A 19831-nucleotide genomic window follows, 5' to 3' on the forward strand; every position below is an offset into this window, starting at 1 on the left:
TGTTGTTTTTGTTTTTTAAAGATTTTATTTATTTATTTGAGACAGAGAGAATGAGAGACAGAGAGCATGAGAGAGAGGAGGGTCAGAGGGAGAAGCAGACTCCCTGCCGAGCAGGGAGCCCGATGCGGGACTCGATCCCGGGACTCCGGGACCATGACCTGAGCCGAAGGCAGTCGCTCAACCAACTGAGCTACTCAGGCGTCCCAAGACTTAGGAAGTTTTGATAACCAATTGGATAAAGGAGAAGAGAGAAGATGAGGGCACCAATCTGGGAAGACATTAATAGAAAAAGGGAACAGAGCAGACTGCCAAAGCTAACCATGGGCAAAGAGAAAGCCAGCACGTGGGACTCAGGGGCTCTGACCTCCAGACTTTGCTCATGATCATACTTTCCACTCCTTCCTCACATTCCTCTTCTTAAAGCATCATTGGATTCAACTAAAGGCATGTTCTTCTCTTTGAAGAAAGTGCTCATTATACCAATTGCAGGCCTTTGCTAATTGTGCAAAATATAGCCCTTCTCAACCATGCAAACATGGGTCTTTTTCAAATGGATACATATTAATTTACCATTTTCAATCTGGGAGAGAGAGAGAATATGAATGAATGAGAATTTAAAAAGGCTTCATTGCAGAAATACAGTCAATGGCAGATTGCTCTTCTAAACCTCAGACAGGGCTTGAAAGTATATGGGTGCAAACCACACTAAGGACTAAATGAGCCTACTGATCAGGAACTCTGTGGAACGATAGTGTTTCTCTGGAGGTTAAGGTCATTCAGAGTTCAATTCCCAGTAAAAAGGATGGTTAGTCTGACGCATAGTTTGCCTAGTCAAGTAGCTGGTCTATTCCTTCCATATAATTACATTTTTGTTGTTTTAAAACACACAAAAACAGGGTATAGCTTTTTTGTGGTTTCTCTTTGATGAGTTTCTAAAGGGAATAGTTTGAGGTTTTTCTCTTGGTGGAGTGAGGAGAAGTGGGACACACAACAACTAGTATTGTAGAGAGTTTGCACATGTGGATTATATTTTTCTTTTTGGTAGAGAAGTTGAAATTTTGCAGAACCATATTGAAAGGACTTGCTTCAAGTTGATGACTTCAGCTTTATCAAAAAAGGTCACTCTCTGGATGCAGTTTTACTCAGTGACTGTAATGTGATGTGCAAATTTATGAGCACTCCCTTGTTTTGAGTTTAGAATTATAAATATAAATTAGAAGCACCATAGAGATTTTTGTTTCCAAACCTCTCATTGTATTTCAAAAGCATAATGGAAAGACCTACCTAAAACAATCAAGAAACCTTCTCAAACTTGGCCAGAGAAGAAGCATAATATGGCAGCCAGGCATTCCTACTGGGCCCCCAACGGAGTTTACTAGCAGTTTGACCCTGAGAAAGTTATTTAATTTCTCTGCATCTCAGTTTCCTCATTTGGAGGATGGTGATCATAATGGTACTTCTAGGTTCTTTGTGAAGATAAAATTAGTTAATATATGTGAAGCACAAAGAAAACACAGTAAATGTGATGTAAGTGTTATTATAACTATTGGATATAAAATATATTTTAAATCTGACTTTTTATCAAGAATATAGTGCGGGGCGCCTGGGTGGCTCAGTCGTTGGGCATCTCCCTTCGGCTCAGGTCATGATCCCGGGGTCCTGGGATCAAGCCCCGCATCAAGCTCCCTGATCAGTGGGAAGCCTGCTTCTCCCTCTCCCTCTGCCCTGCTGCTTGTGTTCCCCCTTTCGCTCTCTCTCTGTCAAATAAATAAATAAATAAAACCTTTAAAAAAAAAAAAAAGAATATAGTGCAAAATTATAAATCCATCAGTTATATGTAGTTTATTTTTCCACTTATCTATTTTTTCCACTTATCTATTTTAAGACAAAGTTCTAGTTGGTTAAAAAAAAATTAGAACTTTCAGACCATCAAGTTAAAGACTACATAAATGCAAAGTATTTGACATTAGTTGCTGTCTACTCAAGATTTTCCCTTTCTTCTTTAAATTACAGGGAGGTTTTTCTTTGGTCACTGTTCTCAGTAAGGCAAAACCATTGAGCTGAAGACCTGTTAGTATTAGAATGATTCAGTCATAGGTATTGGGGATGGAGGGGGAGTGTGTCATGTGTCCCGTGTGCAGATAGGGAAGCAAAGTAATATGGTTTGACATATAGGGAAAGTTTAGGTGCTACATACTCTTCATCCAGTACATTCAAGGGCCTTGTTGAAACAAAAGGAAACAGGAAGTAGCATTCTTGTTTTCGAATTCTGTGACAATGCAATGTACAAATGCCATATAGCTTATTTTTTTAAAAAGTCTACTAATCCAATTTGGGGTGAATACATCTAGCTTTCTTTATTTCCAACTTGCAGACTTTCCTCCAGGGCAGCTACAGAAAACCTGGCCAGGATTCCAGCTCGTGAGGGTAGAATTTGGGATTGAGTTCTGGGAAGGAGGGGATATCTCACCAAAAGTTGTTTGGATTAATAGAGTTGAAAGGATGAGAAGAAGTCAGGCTGAAGAAAACCAAATGCCAACAGCAGGAAGAAATTGAATCCACTAGGAACAAGGGTGCTTATTTCAAATTGTTTTGAATAATGTTGGGGTGGTGTCAGTTTAACTTTATAGTAGGAAGATACATGGTAATGGTGGGTTGGCCAAAAATATGAGATGAGAGTGGAAATAAATTTCTCCACACCTGCGTTGTTCTTTCTCCATGTTGGCCATTTTATTCTTCCTCTTTTAAGAGGATCTCAGCAAGAGATACCAGAACACAAAGAGGCAAAGCAACTGTACCATTACCTGCACTAAGAAAAACACAGTCAGTTAAGTATCTGAGTCTTGGTTTCGGCTCAGGTCCTAATATCAGGGCTGTGAGACTGAGCCTCGCATGGGGGCTCCATGCTCAGCGGGGCGTTTGCTCGAGGTTCTCTCTCCCTGCCCCTCCTACTAGTGCTCTCTCTTTCTCTGTCTCAAATAAGTGAATAAATAAATCTTTAAAAAAAGGTCTGTTTTGAGAATTAGGGTCTTATTCATCCATGACATCTTTGCTTCATTAACATGGAGAATTGAAATTTGATTTTCCTCAACCAGTTTTATTTTTTCTCAATAAAAAAGTCATCTTATACCTCACCTACTTTCAGTAGTTGTTATTCCTTACTGAGTTTACTGCTCTCAGCTTTCTGACAAACTCCAAAACAATGACCTATGCTGTGTATTGTTACACGTTCAGTCAGACAGATACAGATAGATGAGTATGTGTTGCACAAAGACAGTTTAGCATTATTTAATCAATGTTTGTTTGATCTGCGTAAAACGAGTATGAATGTAAGCTGCATCCCATCTGTTCTATCACTCATGTGAAGCCAACCTCATTTCTAAAACTTAATTTCTTATGTAATTGCCCCAGAATGACAGAGGATGATCAGCTGGAAAGAAATACATTTCAGACTGCCGAGATAAAGAACAGTTATGTTTAAGTGTTGGGCTTCTTTGTTTTTCAGTGGCCTTCAGGATAAGTAGCATCATGGCTTGGTAATTACCAGCTGTTAATCATCAGCTGGGCTTTGATATCACACAGACCTGGGTTTGAGGGTGAAGGTATGAGTCTAGCTGTGTGAGCAAATTACTTAACCACCGAATCGCATAGTGCCACAGAGAAGGCCCTTAGTAAGATTTATTGAATTAATCTTTCTTTACTTCAATTTCCTTGTCTGGAAAATAACAATACGTACCTCATAACACTTGTGAAAATTAAACAGGATACTGCATGACCCGGCAGCTATTATAATTATCCTACTACTATAGGTCTTCTTCTCATGCATCATCCTTTAAGCTTAAACATATTAACACATGTGACATAAAATTCATGTTTCCATGACTGGTTTTTAAACTCTTCAATGTAGGTATCAAATCAAGCATTCAGAAGGCTGGGAATATGTGGCAAGAGTGGAAACGGACATAAGTTAACAGTGTCTGTGTTGAGAGATGCAATTTCATTAGTCTAATTAAATGCATGCCTCTTTACACATCTGTGAGTGATCTTAGTCTGAAGAACAGGGCCATCAGCGGAAGTAATATTTTCTGCCAAAGCACTGTGCATCAGTGAGCCTAGGAGCTTCTGGGGATATTTTAGAGAATAATGTGTAAGAAGCTTATGTACTCAGCAATGCTCCTCAGTATAAAGTGGAATATCACTGGTAGTTGTAATTTCAGGATCACATACTTTACTATTAAGCCATATGATAATGAGTGCTAAAGTATTAGTTTAGCACACTGTTAACTGCAGTTTCCATAGTCTGTTCTTTAACTCCCATGTTACATGGAAGAATGACTCCACGATTTCTTTTTATGAACTCTTCTCAACAACATCTATTCCTCAATTCAATTCATTTAAGGAAACCTGTTGAACCATAATTTATTGAGCCATCTTTGTAGATGCAAAGATGACTAAAGGCGTATAGGTAGGACTGTGGCTAAGGACTTTAGAATCTAAGCTGTAGGTCATTCAGAGCCAGTGGAAGTTCTTAGGCAGGAACCTAACCTGCCCAGAGCAGAGCTTCAGAAATACTACTTTGGTATGAAGAGTGCATTAGAGTGAGAGTTCAAAGAGAGAGTTCAAGCAGTCATCAGCTACTGAAGGATTGGATTTAGGGAGTGGCAGTGAGCTGGTAGATTTAGGACTGATTTAAGAAAATTTTAAGGTAGGGTTTGCTCACCAAATAAAGCTGCTTTGTGTGGAGAAAGTTCAAGGTTGACTTGAAGGCTTCCACCCAGGCATCCGCATGTTTCAGCTCACTGGATACTTGGAGAGAAGTACATTCCACAGGGGAGATGATGAGCTTCCCTGGAAGAACAAACTAGAAAGACCTCTAATTATATTATCCTTTGGACTCTAAAACACGGATAATTATTTTGCTGAATACTGTTCAGTGATGTACTCGTTATATATGGGTTAGCAGAGGCTAAGAAAAGAAAAGGGGTTTTATAATCTTTAGTAAATTAGAGACTGCAGTCTATCCTGCTGAGAATTTTAGTATGTTTGGAGGCTATTCATGACGGTTAATAGGTTGACTCTTTACCATCCCTATTAAACACAAAATATACACATCTTTAATAAGTAACAGCAATTGGGTATGTTTTACTTTCCAGGTCTACATATACATATTGAAGCATGGCAAATGCCCAGGATCAAAAACAACTGCTAAAAATTCTATTAACATAACATAGTATCTTTACTTTTTTAAAGAATTTTACCTGTATATAAACCCAATTTATCATTATTTCTGAAAACTTGACTTTAATCATTTGAAATCATGTTTATGTAATTACTGAACTCGTGTTTCCGTATACCATGAAATTATATCTTAAGAAAGTGTCAGTATCGTATGATCAAAGAAAAGATGTTTTGATTTCCGTAACATTGCAGGAAATTAAAAAGTCCCTTGGAGTTTTATAATCAAATCCAGAATCCAGTCTCAAAATAATGGTTCTGCTTTAACTATAAAAAATGTATATATTATTTTATATTTGTGCAATATTTACTTTAGATTATTGAATAATGGCTTCTTGAATGAAGGCATCAAGAAAAGTCATTAAAAATCAGAAAAAAATAAGTTTAAAATAAAGAATAAAAAGAAGCAAACTTTGTAAATATAACACAATGATAAATAGGAAATAAATACAAAAGTAAGTAGACCCTATTTGCATTGGGTCATGAATTGATATTTGAAGATGATTATTAGATTTAACCAACTTAACCTTCTTTACAATTATTCTTAACTATTTGAATTGTACAAATTGCCTTGTGATACTGGTCATAGTGTGTTATGGAGAAACAGACACAATTTTAAGTTTCTTTGCCATCAGGTTGTAAGCCCGTAGGCAAAGAAAGAACAGTAAAGCCTGTGTCCAGTGAAGCTAGTGAATGACCAGTGAATGTAAGGGTGAGGCTAGGTCCTGACAAGAAAGAGTAGGGAGAATAATCAAGATAAAATAATGTTCATAGAACCAGAAGGAATATTGAACCAGATAATTTGTAAACTCCAGCTGCAGAGAAGGCAATGGAAAAGTAAAACAATTTTTAAAACCCTGCCTTTCCAATATTCACAGAACATCTATATTGACTTTTTTTTTCATTTGAATCAGTGTTGGTGACTATCACTGTTTTTTACTATGATTAATCATTTCGTGTTATGCTAGTTATATTACTGTTCAGCTTCATAGCTAGGGTCATCTTTGATGAAGTGTGGCTTCAGACTTTTCTTTTTAAATCATGTTTGTTACTTGTGATAAATGCCTATAATCTGTGTTATCAAATATTGATTTTGTGTGTGTATATGTGCTGTTTTTCTTTTAAAGTCAATTGACCCTGGCCAGCAGTTCACATGGGAACATTCAAACTTGGAAGTAAACAAACCAAAGAATAGATATGCAAATGTAATCGCATATGATCATTCCCGGGTTCTCCTATCAGCAATAGAAGGTAAGGAAATTCAGACATTATTTACACTTTTATTTTCATGAGTTTAAGAGTGTGCATGAAAATATATTTTTAGCTAGGTTTTTCGCTATCTATGGACATAATTAAGATTCGGGTATCACTTATTCTCACATTTTCTTTCTCATACAAATATACTATGTATATTTGGGCACACAAAATCCCTAACACCATATGACATAGAAGCATCTCTCATTACCTTCTTGGCTTGACTCTAGGTGGAAGACTTCATAATGTAGTTGATGTTTATAGAGGGGAAGCAAATCGAGGTTGCCCATTTTACTGATGGTTGCTGATGGTTATAAATAAACAGGTGATTGTCAGAAGATGCTCATTGACTTATTTTTAAATGGGGGGGGGGGGGCTTCTTTGTAAATAAACCGGGATAGCCACTAGGGACAGTCTAAAGGTTAGGAGTTGGTGGTGTGGTGATTAATTAAAATTAAGCATATTGGAAATGTCTGGTACAGCTAATTTGTGGACTGCTTAGTAATCTATCTCTCACAATTGTAGCAAGGAGTGCATTCCAGAAGGAATGATTGCTCCTAAAAGATGGGGATTACACCTCTATTATACCTAGCTTCTTGTAAGGATTCATGAGGAGAGTATTTTCCATTCATCCCCTTCCAGTAATAAATCCCTTCACATGGCATATTAAAATCAATTAGGAGCTCATGTTCAACATTCAGTATTTTGTTAGTTTTTTGTTGTTGTTGTTCGTTTTGTTTTTGGCTATGGTAGCATATTTCTGTCCTTAGAAAAGAGTTTACAATGTCACTTAAATCCTTCCTTCTGTCCTAATAGCTAAGCTGGACCACCAACTGCCACATACCACTTCATCCTCATTGGCATCCTTTAGAAAAGCTCTGTGGCCTTTTCATACTTGAAAGTTCACTGCTTACCCTCTTCCAGATGTTTTAGTAAACATTAAATAATACCAGATTCAGACCCAAGTCCTTTTTAGAACCTGGCAGTTCAAACATTTTCATCTATAGTCGTTCAAGTATCTTTCACTTTTTTCTGCTCCTCAAATCTGTGATGACTACCACTTTATCTCATAACTCTGATCAGGTCCTACAAATCCAACATGCTTCATTTAGTACCAAATTTAATTTGAAAGTGAGACACTGCTTAAAGTCTTCCCCAGTAAGCACACAAGGCAACCAATACATTTATTTCCAGTTTTATGGGAAGAACTATCTTTCAGCATTTGAGCAAGCCCATACCTGCAGCCCCCTTTCTTCAAACTGGTGTTATGTGGCATAGATATATTTTGTAAAATTCTCCCAATTAATTTTACTTTTGATGTTGGAAAATGTTTTAATTCCTTTTTGAGGCTATTGAAGTACTAGGAGCTCAAGAGTTAACCTTTTTCCATATGGGAAAAAATTGGATCAGGTTTATCAAAATTTCACCAATGCTAGTTCTTCAAACAGGATGGTGTCAAACAGGTAATTGCTTCAAGTCCTGTTTGAAAACTGTAATTGGTATATGTGGAGGATTAGCATATAACATTTACATTTTATATTTCCCACTTTAAAATGTAAAAAAATAAATAAATAGCAATTTCTTGGACTTGAGACAAGAAGTCTCAAGTCAACTCCATAGTTAATAAGAAATTAAACCAAGTCACAAGTGGAGGAGAGAAATCTTTTTTCCATTAGTGAAACAGGTAAATTATAGAAACTAAATGAATGTAAACTGAGAACCTATTTGGCATGATCTTGGCTGGAGAACTTGTCAGTCTGCTTTTGCTGTATTGTAGCATTGTTTCTACTCAGAATTAGGTCATTCAGTATTACCATGTCCCTGTACTTTGCCCACTTTTATCATTATTTTCCTTAACCTGTTATTTTCCACCATCTTAATAGTAAAGTATGTTGAAGGACAAAGAATATTCCTCCTTGTCCTTTTATTATGATAGATGGAAACTATGTACATTTCATTCCTATGCTATTTTTACAGTACAAAAGCAAAAGCACTTGAATCAGACTAAAACCTGCCTTTTTATAGCTCTATGCTCACAAATATATCCTAAATCTAGAGCTGACCTAGAAACCAAAAGTCTTTCAATTTTGTCTTACACAAAAGGTTAGAAGCATTTAATTGAAGTTTATGGGCTATATAAAGAGCTTTAATCTAGATTACAACCATGAACAGTGTTTTATCTTAGACTAAGCCCTACTCAGCAGATATTTAAGGGGATAAACGATTATCCTATATCTTAAGCACGGAAAAGGAATGCTGGCAACAGGAACCACAGAACTGCCAACTGGGGCTTCTCGCATAAAGGGAGCTTTGATAACACAGAGCCAGATTTTTCAAGAGGATTTAAATGTTAAGAGACTTCATGAACAATTTATAAAATTTAACATGCTTGTTTTGGGTTCCACGTGTGGTGATAACTTAAAAGACTTTGGTTAACGTTTTAGTTTGGACATTTTTGCTGCTGTTCTCCATGGCGCTGGCCCCTCTTCATGTTTACTTTGCAGAGTGGTCTGACAGACAATAAAGGAAAACTGGAAGTTGCCACAGTGATTCGTATTATCTTTATCTTTGTTTCCTAGAGCAAAACCTTTACACTACTTCCGCTGAGCAATGGCAGGGGATATAAACTAAAGAATGGGGAATTGTGTGTCAGCACAAGTGTGCTTATTGAATTCTGTGAAAATAGTGATACTTCATGACATGTTTCCAAATTACAGTCATTTTATTTATGTTGGGGAAAATGTAGAATAAATTCAAGAGAGTTTCAACTACAGAAATGCTTACATTTTTTGAATTATAGAGCAAGCACTATGGAAACACAATTAAATTTTTGACCAGTCCAGTTACTGTTGGCCTCCGCTCCATGTTTAAGCTGTCCTTAAGAGACATCAGTAATTCCTGAGGAAGAGAGGTGATAGGATTTATTTTCATAGTGTAAGCTAAATATTGTCAAAGACTAAATGGAAACTAATACGTACGTACATAAAATAATATATAATTATATGTTTAATCTTATAGAATCCAAAGTTGCTCATTACTTTTACTAAAGTAGGAAAAAACAAATGGGTAAACCAAAAGATGAGAAGAGCAAGGAAATCTGGGTTTGGGTCACAGCTCTGTCACTTCCTAGTCATGTAACCTCATCTTCTCTGAGTATCAATTCCTAGCTGAAACCTTTTTTTTTTTTTTTTAATTTGAGTATAGTTGACATACAATGTTACATTAGTTTGAAGTATACAACATAAGTGTTATGCAACTGATTAAACTTCTGTGTAAGTTATGCTGAGCTCACCACAAGTGTAGCCTCCATCTGTCCCCATACAATGCTATTAAAATATCACTGACCATATTCCCCATGTTGTGCCCTTATTACCATGACTTATTTATCCCATAACTGAAAACCTGTATCTCCCATTCCCCTTCACCCATTTGGCCCATCCCCTCATCCCCCTTTCCTCTGACAACCACCAATTTTTTCTCTGTATTTATAGGTCTGATTCTGCTTTTTATTTGTTTATTCATTTGTTTTATTTTTTTTTAATTCCACATATGAGTGAAATCTCTTTTACTTCTGACTTCTATGAATTAGCTCTATGTAGCTTTCCTATCAATTATGTCATTTACTGTACACACTGTTATTTTGCTATATATATGTGTGTGTGTGTGTATATATATATATATACACATACACACAGTCACACCATATATAAGTAATAGAGCTCAAATTGGAAGTGAGCTTTTCTGATTCCTCAGCTCATGCTTGCATGGGCCCACCTCATTCACACTGCTTTCCTACAGATAGGCAATGTGTCTGTGACTGAGTCACTAGCTTGAATCCAAAAACCCAGACTTATCATTTTGCCTAAAAATCCATTTTATCATTTGTCTAACCTACGGATAATGTGAACATTGCATTTTAGTATTTCATTTCTTATTTATGGCATAATTAATCTGAGGCAATGACACAATATGGGAAATCATCAGTGATCCAAATGCTTTAGAGTCCTGGAGTTGCAGAAGTAAGTTCAAGTGCATCTATCTCTAACTGATTCCAAAGGTGGTCTACTTACCTCAGTATCTTTGTCTGTATCTTCAACTTCTTATAAACTCAGGAATATCAATAAATGGAAGATTATTTATTGTAATGTCTAATAACTAGCATAACTTCTAATTCTTTCAGTCCTAGATTTTAAAAAAAAAGGTGTTTTTTCCCCCTAAAATGTAATTACTCTTCACTGCTGCCAGTATTCTATTTCTATTAGTAGGATCATAATTAACATTTCACTTTAAAAGGCATATTCAAATGGAATTTTTAAAATCATTGCCCACGGGGCACCTGGGTGGCTCCATCGGTTAAGTCTCTGCCTTCAGCTCGGGTCATGATCCCAGGGTCCTGGGATCAAGCCCCGTGTCAGGCTCCCTGCTCAGTGGGGGAGTCTGCTTCTCCTTCTCCTTCTACCCCCCCTGCTTGTGCTCTCGCTCTCACACTCTTTGTCTCTCTCTCAAATAAATAAAAGCTTTAAAAAAAAATTGTTGGCCAGGACTAAATATAAAATAAAATTTAAAACCCTACTTTTTATGTCAACAATAAAGACAAGAATTTAGAATAGATATCATTATCTGGGTACCTATGGTGTGTTGGGCAACATGTCATAGATTTTATATCATGTATGAAATCATGGATAGATTTTATCTATAATGTTCAGAACAACCTCAAAAGCTAGTTGTTATTGTTAATTTTATAGATGAAGAAACTGTTAAACTTTTTTTAAGGATTTTATTTATTCATTTGAGAGACAGACAGACAGACAGAGAGAGCATAAGCAGGGGAGAGAGACAGAGGCAGAAGAAGAAGCAGACTCTCCACTGAGCTGGAGCCCAACATGGGGCTCGATCTCAGGACCCTGGCATCATGACCTGAGCTGAAGGCACACCCTTAACCATCTGAGCCACCCAGGTGCCCCAAAATTGTTAAACTTTTAAAAATCAAGTAGCTTGTTTATAATTAGTAGCTAGTAGTTGGTGACAGAGCCAAAGTTCTCATATGAGTCAGTAGGACTCAGGACTGCTCTTCTCTCAAACTGGCCACTCAGAACTATAGCAGCTTTAGAAGACATAATGACTGCTCCTATATATGTCATGCCTAAATCAAAAATGATGGCTTTTTGGCTGGGAAGACTGTCTAGGAATTTTGAAATATACATTTTCAAACACTCATGTTGGAAATCTGAGAACTAGAAGTCTTCAATTGTGCTCTTAGACTCTAGTCAAAGTGAAGTTTTCCAAAGAATAAATGACATATAAATGCTTTCAGGTGGATTTTTTTGTTTGTTTAATATGATTTTTAAAGTTCTATTAGGAAGAACACTGAATAAGAAGACAGAAGACTGAAAACTAAATTCTAAGTTAAACTGTTCTGTGATCTTCTGCATGTCACTTAGTACAGTTAACCCTTTGGGGAAGCTAGATCCTTTTTAGAACCTGATGAGCATTTTAAACCCTACTTGAAAACAAAAGACACTTACCCGATTTATTTGTACACCAATTTCAGAGAGTTTAAGGGCAGAGAAGCCTTTTGTAAGCCTATTCATCAATTTAGAAACCCCTGACTTAGTGTGTTTTGTTCTGTTTGAGAGCCGAATGAGAATGCATTAAGACCCTTCCTGCTCTTCCTAAAATTCTGAAAGTTGATTCTAAATCTAGAAATCAATAGATACTGAGCAATATTTATTAGATAAATATTAAATCTTGGACATTAAGAGATTCATTCTTCTAAAACAAAGAAACAAACAAAAAACCCCCACATTTAAGCTAGAGAGTTTACACCAAATAGGACTATTAGCCTGTGTGTGTGTCTTCTACCAAGCCAGATTTAAATGGTTTTATCTATGAAAGAGTTACAAATGACAAATAGGAGTGCCTGGCTGGCTCAGTTGGTTAAGCATCCGACTCTTGATTTTGGCAGGTCATGATCTCAGGGTTGTGAGATTGAGCCCAGAGTCCAGCTCTGCACTCAGCAGGGAGTCTGTTTGAGATTCGCTCTCTCCCTCTGCTCCCTCCCCATCCCGCACTTGTGCTCTCTGTCTCTCTTAATAAATAAAAAAATCTTAAAAAAAAAAAATGACACAGAATAACCGACATCATGTCATATGCATTCTGTAACACTAGTGCTTGTTAATCTAATAAGAGAAGCTTAGTGAAATACAGTTTTTTTTTTTTTCTGGTTTTGGGGGAATATACTTAAAGTTTCAAAACATAAATATATGTATTCACTTTTTCTCTTTAATGGATACCTCCTTGCAAGGGCCCATACACTTCTCAAGAACTTCTTTTCTATTAAATCATCCTAGGCTCTTCTTGCTTCTGAAGAGTTTATGCCTCAGTTTCCTCATCTGTGCCATAGGATTAATAATAGTACCTACCTCCTAGAATGATTAGGACAATTTAATGAATTAATACATATAAAGTTGTTGGGAGAATGGCACAAAGAAAATGCCTAATAAATATTGGAAACTATGAAAATTGTCAGTGCTGTTATGAATTCTGTTATTACTATTAATATGTCCTTTTGTCCTCAGATGGATTTCTTTTGTATATGATCTATGGAAAAATTAATAATATCCAAATGAGAAAGTTGCATATAGTTTCTTCACTCTGAAGAAAAAAATATATTGGTGTTTGATAAATGGAAACCAGACCCATAATAGCATTACAAATTTCAACAGGGGGAGAATATGTTCTTTTAAATGGAAATACAAAATCTATCATCTGTTTGATTTGCATAATAGGAGCAATTCAAAAAAATCCAACTGTAAATAATACAGATGATGTTACAACAACTCGATCATTTGTGAGATGAGCAATTTAGCACCTTTCAAATGAGAAAGTGACTCACAGGAAATCAATGCCCCTAAGATAATTCATATTTTTTTTTAAAGTAAAGAGAAGAAACTACTGGTATTCCCTTGTATTGTTAATTCAGCTTTCACCACCACACCAGTGCTTCCCATTTAAGTAGCTCCTTAGCTTCTCTACTGCACTGTTCAGTGGCTACTGATTCGTTTCACACAGCTGTCGGCACGTGATAATGTAGTCTTCCATTCACATCATTCCCATGCTGTGAGTTAACTTTTTTTTTCTAGAATCACCTGATATTTTTTCAATAAGTTAAAACAAAATGAACAAAAACACAGGGAAATAAGTTAATACAATCTCCCTAACATTTTCTAATAAAATGTGAATTATATTATTGTAAATATAAATGTTTTATATGTAACTCTAACATCAAAGAATTTAAATTATTTTCCCCAGCAACAAATCCCTTTAATAGCTGCCATGTGTTATTTCTCACACCAGTTCAATAAATATAATTCTTTTTCCTTCCTCTTGGTTCTTGTACTTTCTCAGTCTCTCCCTCCCTCAAACTCTAATGACTAATTTGTGGGCACCTGGTGTTTGTTTTATTTTGCTCTTGATATTCTATTTAAATTAGTGAAGGGATTTTTTTAGACTGTATGCCCCATCTAAGAAAAAAACTAAAACATGTCTAAATCTCTTGCAAATATTGGTTGAGTTTATTTTCTTCACATTGCTCTGAACATCAATCATTGATTTAGCAGTTTTGTTTTTTTAACATTTTCAGTTCACTTTTCAAGTTAATTGTTTACAGGCATGACAAAGTTTAATCCTCTTATTTCAGGTGGTCTTTTTATCTTACTTTTTAAATAAAAGCATTTCTTTTTGAGGAGCAGGGCACAGTCAAATTTTTATAGCTTAATTTGTCTTAAATAGAGAGCTAGAGAGGACTTAGCCTTTGGAAACTTGAAAATTCACAAGGTGCTCACAGCCTGCCTAAAGACTAATTAGAGCTATTTAAATGGCATCTTCCTCTTGCATGTAGCCAAGGAAGTGGTGTGGAGATCAGTTATTCCCCGGGTCCTACCTCAGCCTGTACCTGCAGTGCTTCTTATCTGGAAAAGAGAAAAAAAAAAAATTTGAGGGATGGCTAGCTGTGTTGGTTTTCTTTACTCTGTTTCCAGGAAGCCAATCAAAAAGTAAATCAAAAAGTCCATGAGTTTATTTTTATCTCCATTGTCTTTAGTTACTGGGCATTTTTTTTTTTTTTCATTTTTATGGTACAGCTCTGAAGATTATGCTAATGAACCTACACTTCATTGCTCAGGCTGTAGAGAAACCTACATCATCTGTGTTGTGGCTCTGTTGTTAAAATATAATCACAGGTTGTATATCACTGGGAAGTCATAAAATAATTATTTTTGTCCTCTCCATTTTTTAAATAAAAAATGGAAAGGGGCCTTCCAGATGTGGAATAACTTTTCATCAGTAGAGTATTTAGGAATGAGTAGTCTATTTCATTACTGTTTATTACACTGATCATAACAATAACTGATATCCACTGGTATTTTAGAAGTTTCAAATGCATTCACTCATTAAATTCTCATAGGGGTGTTGGGTAAGAACATTGAAAATGATGCTCATATTTTAGGATCTGTGAGGAGACTGGGGCTCTGCGAGTTTCCTACAGACAGAACTCCTTTCACCATATTCCGTCTTTGATTCAGACTAGCTCACTGTTGAATAAAGCCCTATAATAATGTCATCCTTATTAATATAAGCATAGTAGACCAAAACTCTGTGATGCTGTACTGGCCCAAGCTTTGCTTTATTCCAGAGCAGAGTGTTCCCTAACCAGAAATGAGTCCCCTCCATCACAGGTGCTGATAATTCCCAACATGTGTAGCTAACCTTGAAATGCATTCAATGACAGTTCAATCACCCACATCCTCCTCTGTAACTACTCTTATAACGCAGCCTCTTCAGCATCAGCAGTGCTGAGGAATAGAAAACCAAGGGGAAGAGGACTCAGAACCTTGAGAGGACAGAGCCTGGCTTCACAAACTCTCTGAAAATTACCCATTCCCCCATTAACTCATTGTCATGATGAGCCCACAGAACAAGGCATGCTTGTAAAATAATTGTCCTGTGTACCATAGAAACATGGAAGGCAGTTTGTTAATGTGTGGTATCTCTGGGGACGCCAAGTCAGATAATACTCTGTACTTTTGCAAGAAGCATTTGCTTTTCTCTGCTGTGTTGCCAACAGAATCCTTCATTTTGCTAGTTCTGATGTGGCTGTGGGTGGCTGTCATGGTACAAGTGAAGGCAAAACGAGGTCTGTGTCATTTGGAATTAAATAAATTTACTATAAATTACTATTGGATTTCGTTTTTCTATTTTCTCTACTCTAGTTTTGCCAGTGTCAGCAATAAAGTTAACATTTTTTTCTGCATTGTGGGTTGTAAAAACTGTAATCTGGGTCTTAATCAATTCATTGTTGTTAGGGATGGTGTGTGGATGTGGATGTGTGTGTGTATTGAATTGGAGGAGACATTGTTTACTAAGTAAAAGGTAGCTTTTGTGCTCCTTTGGGTCTTGAGTACTTCTATAAATAAACTGGTTGACCAGAAAGCATTTTTTTTTTTTTTTTTTTTTTTTTTTTTGGACACAGACTTCACTAAGGATTTGTAGTAGTGAAAAGAAATAAGAGTACCTGGGTTTTGGTACCATGCTGTGAGTCAAGACAGAGTCAGCCACTCAGCTGAAGATCCATCTCCAGCTCTGTGGTACAGCAGCAATATGTCCACTAGAGTAGGGAAGGGATTCTGCCTTCCCTGAAATGCTGCCTCTTCTTCATTCTCACCTCCAAAATCCAGGGCCAGCTTCTTTCCATGAATAGACCACCTACCAGTCTAGTCTCATGCCTTGTTTTAGAATTTGTTGCTTTTTACTCCACCATATTCTAATCAAGATTTGAAGTATCAGTCACACCAAAAAAATCTCATCTCTGCACATAAGAGGTAGAAGCAATAGGAATCAGCTTGAAAGAGCATCAGAGCCTGTTCCTGTGTAATCTGAGAGACAAAAAGCCTCTATCTTAAAATAACTTCACAGAGATTTCTGAATCCAAGAAGGTTAAGAATACCACAGAGAGACATCTTATTTTAGAACTCAAAAGGACTTGAGGGAATCAATTTGTCCAACATGCTTTGTTTAGCAGATAAGCAATCAGAGGTCTGGACAAGTTGAACAACTCCCCAAATGTCAAAGAGCAAACTACCAGCAGCCCTAGATAGGAAGGAGTCCCAGGTTCCTGGCCAATTTCTCTCAATTTTTAGCAAGTGCTTAGTATTGTTTCAAGACTTTAAAAGGCACATTGTGACTTTTCCTACAGAATGGAGTGATACAGAAGTACTCATATACCCATTATAATTACTTAATTTCACATTAATAAAATAATTTTTTTATAATTATGAACACCCCTCAACAAGAGAAATATTTTCAAATCAAATTATCTCCTGACCGGAAAAATTGAGACCAAGGCAAGTTGGATTTTTTGTTTGTTTGTTTGGGGTTTTGTTTTGTTTTGTTTTACTTTGTTTTGTTTTTTTAAGAGGGGCAGAAAGAGAGAAAGAGAGAGAATCTTAAGCAGGTTCCATGCCCAGCACAGAGCCCAACCTAGGGCTCAATCTCACACCCCTGAAATCACAGCCTAAGTTGAAATCAAGAGTTGAATGCTTAACCAACTGAGCCACTGAGGTGTCCCTTGTTTTTTGTTTTGTTTTAATAGACCCATATGACCCAATTAGTCCTCCTCAAGTTAACAGGAAAAAAAAAATATTTTAATCTAGTCAGGACAAAACAGCTCAGATAGTATATTCTTTGGCAGTTCAACATGCTTTCAAGGTTTTAAAGCATTCTTCAGCATGAATTATTTATTCATCACGAACATTCTTTCAGAGTAGCTTCATCTTTCCAAGGATTTCTCTCCTTCTGTTAATATTCAAACACATGTGAGACCAATGTCATGAAGCCTGTTCCATTAATCCTATGCTTAGGTGAAGAAAAATGGCATTGTCCTTGCATGTTGAACTCATGATACATTTCCAAAGCTTTGCAAAAAAATAAAAGAACAGCAGAGCCCAAAATCCATGCCTAGACTTACTTTCCACTGAAAGTTATAACCAGCAATTCCCAGCAAATGAAATGAGAGCCTAAAACTGTCCTAATTCTGTGTGAATAGCTGTTGCTGTGTCTTGCTATGCCTGCAGGACACAGAAGCACAGCTCTGCCAACCATTCACCTCATCACAATCTCTGTTGGTCTTACAGGCTTGTGTTTTATAGCTCCAAGTTTTCTTTGACCCAAACACAAAATCCGGTATAAAGCATGTAAGTAATATCTGTATGCACCACAAGGAAGAATAGTTCATTGCCTGATGAAACACACTATAACACGGGAAAGGGGCATATAGGTATAATATGAATTCAAGATCTAGCCTCATTTTTCTCACTTATAATATTAGAATGATAATTATGGGTCTTGGACCTGTTTACATGACTATTGGTAAGTGGAGAGTACACATGAAATAATACATGGGAAATCATGAAACTTACTTTTATAAAGGTAGTAAGCTGTTCTTGAACAAAGACATTAAGACCAACTGACTCCAAGAAAGAGTTCCTACAGCAGGCCAGACCTAAGGTATTTGCTTATGATGAGCTAAAGGCAGATATCTTTCTTATGCTTTCATTGTTTTAATAAGCAACACCCACCAAAAACAACAACAACAACAACAACAACAACAACAACAAACACCATTATTATCATAGTATTGGACAAAGGTCTCCTTGACTCCAAAAATTAAAAGCAATCAGCTAATTTATAGTAATTCTATATTCTTTCAGTACTGCATGTTAAGTTAGATTTCCATCCATCATAGCCCCAGAAGAATTCAATTAATTCTCACACACTTCTCTTGGATTAGTAGTGCACTCTGATTAGTGTTGCATTAGCAGATGCAAATCATCTTCTGGATAAGGCAGGGGATTATAAATTAAATAAACAAGTATGCATTACTTGGAGAAGGTCACCCCCAAAAAAGTGAAAGGATTTTGTAGATTCAGCCTCCCAGCAGAACATTGCAGTCACAAGCTACGGAAGAAACCTTTCATGGCACCAAAACACTTGGAAAGCCACCATGTTGTTTTTCTCACAAGATTGGCTAAAAAATTTTTCTAAATATGTCACACTGAAAACTGAGATCTCATCTACTTGAAACACACTTCCGTTCAACTTTAGCTTCCAGTCTGGGGCTAATGTTTTTAAAAGGGCAAAGCACCACCCTTCCTAAAATCTTTTCTCATTCATCTTTCCACACAGCTTGTTGTTTGGGTTGTATGAAATACAGATACATTAGATCCTAGAGCTTCTATAGAACATAGTCATCTCTCACATCCCCATCTTGTAAAGGTTGTATGGGAGAAGACTTACTTGGAATGCCTTTTGGCCAGAGTATATAAAGGGATTTCCTGGAAGGAGGCGTTCATTCCAGGCACTACCTCCTTACAGATGAGTGTCAAAATAGAAAAGGAGCCTCAGCAATATTTTCAAGATGTAAACATTAGCCTAATAATTAACTCTACTAGGTATTGAATTTTTCCTTTTAACTTTCTTTTCAAAATATCAAATTCTTAAAGCATTTGGTGATACAGTACATATCCCAAGTGCCTAGTATTTTTCTGGCAGATGTTTTATATTTTTATCCCTGGGAAACGCAAGCATTATTAAGTAGCATCCCACCTCCTACCCCCGCTAAAAAAATAATAATTTATTATTCAAACTTAAGCAGTATGTCAAAAAACAATTCATTATGTAATCAATGATTAAAATTTACATAAGAATGTTGAGCTGGGCTGATTCCCTTCCTTTAGATGTGAGTCTCCTGTCCATCTCCTCTGTCCTCTGACACATTATTCAGATATAGTTGTTATCCTTGATAAGGGGGAAGAGGTACAATGCCTTGCTGATGCCTTTTCTGAGTCATTAACCCAGATTTCTCTATTTTCAACTTGCTTGGAAAAGCTTTTCTGTATATTGGTAGCTGATGGATGCCTTTAGCCAGAACCTTTTTTTTTTTTTTATCAATTCTTTAATGTTGTTAACTGTTAAATTAAAATTTCTAAAGTGGGCTTTTCCTGTATTATAAAATAGGTTCATTGTTGGCTCAGAACCAAATCCTGTGGACATGAGGTTGTGTGTGCTTCCCAATGGCCATAACCTGAGGACTTTATTTAAACTCTCTTTTGAATCTACAGTAATTTGGTGTCTGGAGGAATAGAATCTTTATCAACAAAGAGCTGCCAGAACCCCAACTGCTTCTTGAGTAGCTGTAATAGATGAATAATGTTACAACCAACCATGCATTTCAGTTTTTACTCAAAAACCTTTTCACTAATGCTGGTGGTATTCCATATCCATGTGT

At 36.4% G+C, this 19831-nt stretch overlaps 1 protein-coding gene across 1 annotated transcript in view; it reads left to right on the top strand.

Moving 5' to 3' along the window:
- The window catches only part of PTPRD (protein tyrosine phosphatase receptor type D), a 1111022-nt gene that overhangs the window by 1011653 nt on the left and 79538 nt on the right, over window positions 1-19831 (top strand). The window contains exon 27 of the mRNA XM_034987987.1: window positions 6363-6486. Within this exon, the coding sequence (XP_034843878.1) occupies window positions 6363-6486 (124 nt within the window). The remainder of the gene's footprint in view (window positions 1-6362; window positions 6487-19831) is intronic.

Source organism: Mirounga leonina, unplaced genomic scaffold, assembly GCF_011800145.1.
Source record: "Mirounga leonina isolate KUSES-001 unplaced genomic scaffold, KU_Mleo_1.0 Mir_447, whole genome shotgun sequence".
Taxonomy (NCBI): Eukaryota; Metazoa; Chordata; class Mammalia; order Carnivora; family Phocidae; genus Mirounga; species Mirounga leonina.